The 2,364-nt window shown below is 41.2% G+C and overlaps 1 protein-coding gene across 1 annotated transcript in view; it reads right to left on the reverse strand.

Moving 5' to 3' along the window:
- Window positions 1–948, reverse strand: part of EVC (Ellis van Creveld syndrome) — a gene marked incomplete at its 5' end in the record, with an annotated part of 38,970 nt that extends 38,022 nt beyond the window's left edge. Inside the window, one exon of the mRNA XM_009864769.1 lies at window positions 838–948. Within this exon, the coding sequence (XP_009863071.1) occupies window positions 838–948 (111 nt within the window). The remainder of the gene's footprint in view (window positions 1–837) is intronic.
- Window positions 949–2,364: the final 1,416 nt, after the last annotated feature.

Raw genomic sequence — 2,364 nt, forward strand, 5'->3', positions numbered from 1 at the left:
TTAAATGTGCAGTTTACTTCACAACGTTTAGCTTCACCAAGAGCAGTCAAATCAGCTTTGGGTGAAGGGCAGTGATCTAAGAACTACATGGGAGGACTGGTTCTCAAGTTATTTTGACATCACAAAAAAATACGTTCTCCTACTTTTCTTTCCAAATTGTCCTTGAATCCCAGTTTACCACACTGGTGTTTCCATACTTGTGGTCATTTAAACTGTATCTTGATCTGGTACCTGATGGGAAAACTTCCTATGTGAGAAAACCACTGAAGATGCTGCTGTTCACAAATATACTCATTTTACTTCATTTGTTCTTTCTCCCTCCATTGATATACTCAGTGTTAAGTGAGAGTTGATGCCTCTCAAGGAGGGCCTAAAATAAAAGTATTTGTTCCAGATTGGACCTGATAAGGGAACTTCATTACTGTCAGTTTCACTAATAAAGCTTCTTCTCCAGGAAAAAATCCACTATCAAATATCAGCACTGGTTTCAGTACTTAAAAATCTTTTCTTATGTCAACAGCGTTAACTTTTCCCATCAGTCTTTTGAAATCAAGGACAATGTAGAGACAAAACCAAATAAGCCCCTGTCCAGGATCTTGACTAAAATATCCAAAAAAAAGAGTCCCCCAAGAGAAACGGAATTCATATGGAGAATGAGTGCCTGAAACAGTTGCATTGATAAGCAGCTGTGAACTACCACTTTCCATCGTATGCTTTTTCTGAATACTTTTTAAGGCCTCAAATCCAAGAAAATTGAAACAGTTTGGACGAGGTCCTGAATGTCCTCATTCCTACAAGCAGCAAAACGGACATCCACCACCAATTTCAGAGTTTTACCTCCAGCACCATCTCCTCTTTCGATGTATAGGGTTCTGTTTTACTTTTCGGGAGCACGTGCTCATTTTCATCAGAGCTGAAGCTTTCCACAAGTCTCTGAGAATCATCCTTCTGAAATTCCAGGAGAAAACAGGTGAAATGTAACACCGATATCATGTAGATTCACTAGAAACTTCTTTGACAGGAGTCTGGATACATGTCTATCCTGGAAATTATATATTAGTTTAAAATTTCGGAAAAATACCATCTGAAAAAGAATGAGATTCCTACATATTCAGGAAGAAATTGCTAAAATTAATGAATGCCATTTTTCAGTCCAGAAGTAGAATTTTAATCTGAAAAGTTGGAAGAGGCTATAAATGTGTCAAATCAATCCATCTGCTCTCAGAACATCTTGCTACAGACTACGGAGTCAAGCTCAGTCTGAGCTCAAACTTCTCCTTTAAAGTAACTTAATGGAAATTTTCTGTATTGTCTGCAATGAAGAGAACACTGAGTATTTTGCTCCCCTGCTATGAGAAAAACTTCCAAAGTGAAGTTTTACGTGCAGGAAAAGTTCCTGTCAGGAAGAAATAACCATCAGAAAATGTTCACCACCCTTCTTTCCAAAAAGCAGCCCATATCACCGGCTTTTACTTCCCTAACAAACATCCAGAGCTACTGGTACGGACACATCGACTCTGTGGCAACAAAGCATCCTGTGGCACACTTTCCTCCCTGAGCACTAGGTAGACAAAAAAATACTGATGTTGGTTAATGCATACACACACAGCATCAGAAGGAAATTTTTTTTAGTGAAGGAAAAGATGGTCACCACCCTACCTTAACTACTACTTAAATTACTTCTCAGGTTTTCACTCCACTGACTGTTTTTTCATGTAGTCTAATCATACTGTTCCAGCCACAATTCATGGCACTGTCTTATGGAAAGATTCTCCTTGAATCATTTGGCCTCTTGGTATATAAAGTAGTCCATTTTCTCAGAATGTAGAGAATTGCCTGCTCTTTGAATACTTGAATACCTTTCATTCCTTATGACTTGCCCCTGCCACTTCTTCGGAACACAGACGTTCAAAGATGCAGGCCATATTCTTGGTGTAAGAGACTGTGTTAAAAATGTTTGTCTCAACCTTGCTGGAATTGCCCATGAAGAAAAGACTGTGTTGAAATTGCCCGCGAAGAAACTTCAAGGCTGCTGTTTGCAAGCTTGGACCACTGATAAGTTCTAAACAACAACTTCAGAGCCCAGCCCAGATAAGCCACAGGACTTGACTTGACTACTGATACAACTTAAGGGCCCAGCCCAGATAAGCCGCGGGGCTCGAAGTCCTGAACAACAACTTCTGGACCTGATACAGCAGCTGTCTTGCAAGCCCACCGGTTTGCAAGCCCACCAGGTGTAACTGCTGATAGGGTGGCTGCCCTGCAAGGCGAAAATGGGCTCTCCGGACATCTCTGCATGCTCCGCTGACGGAGGCGACACTGCGGGGGGTGAAGATCGCTCCTGACGACCCTCATACGCATGCG

The sequence above is a fragment of the Apaloderma vittatum genome, unplaced genomic scaffold (genome assembly GCF_000703405.1).
Source record: "Apaloderma vittatum isolate BGI_N311 unplaced genomic scaffold, ASM70340v1 scaffold34522, whole genome shotgun sequence".
Taxonomy (NCBI): domain Eukaryota; kingdom Metazoa; phylum Chordata; class Aves; order Trogoniformes; family Trogonidae; genus Apaloderma; species Apaloderma vittatum.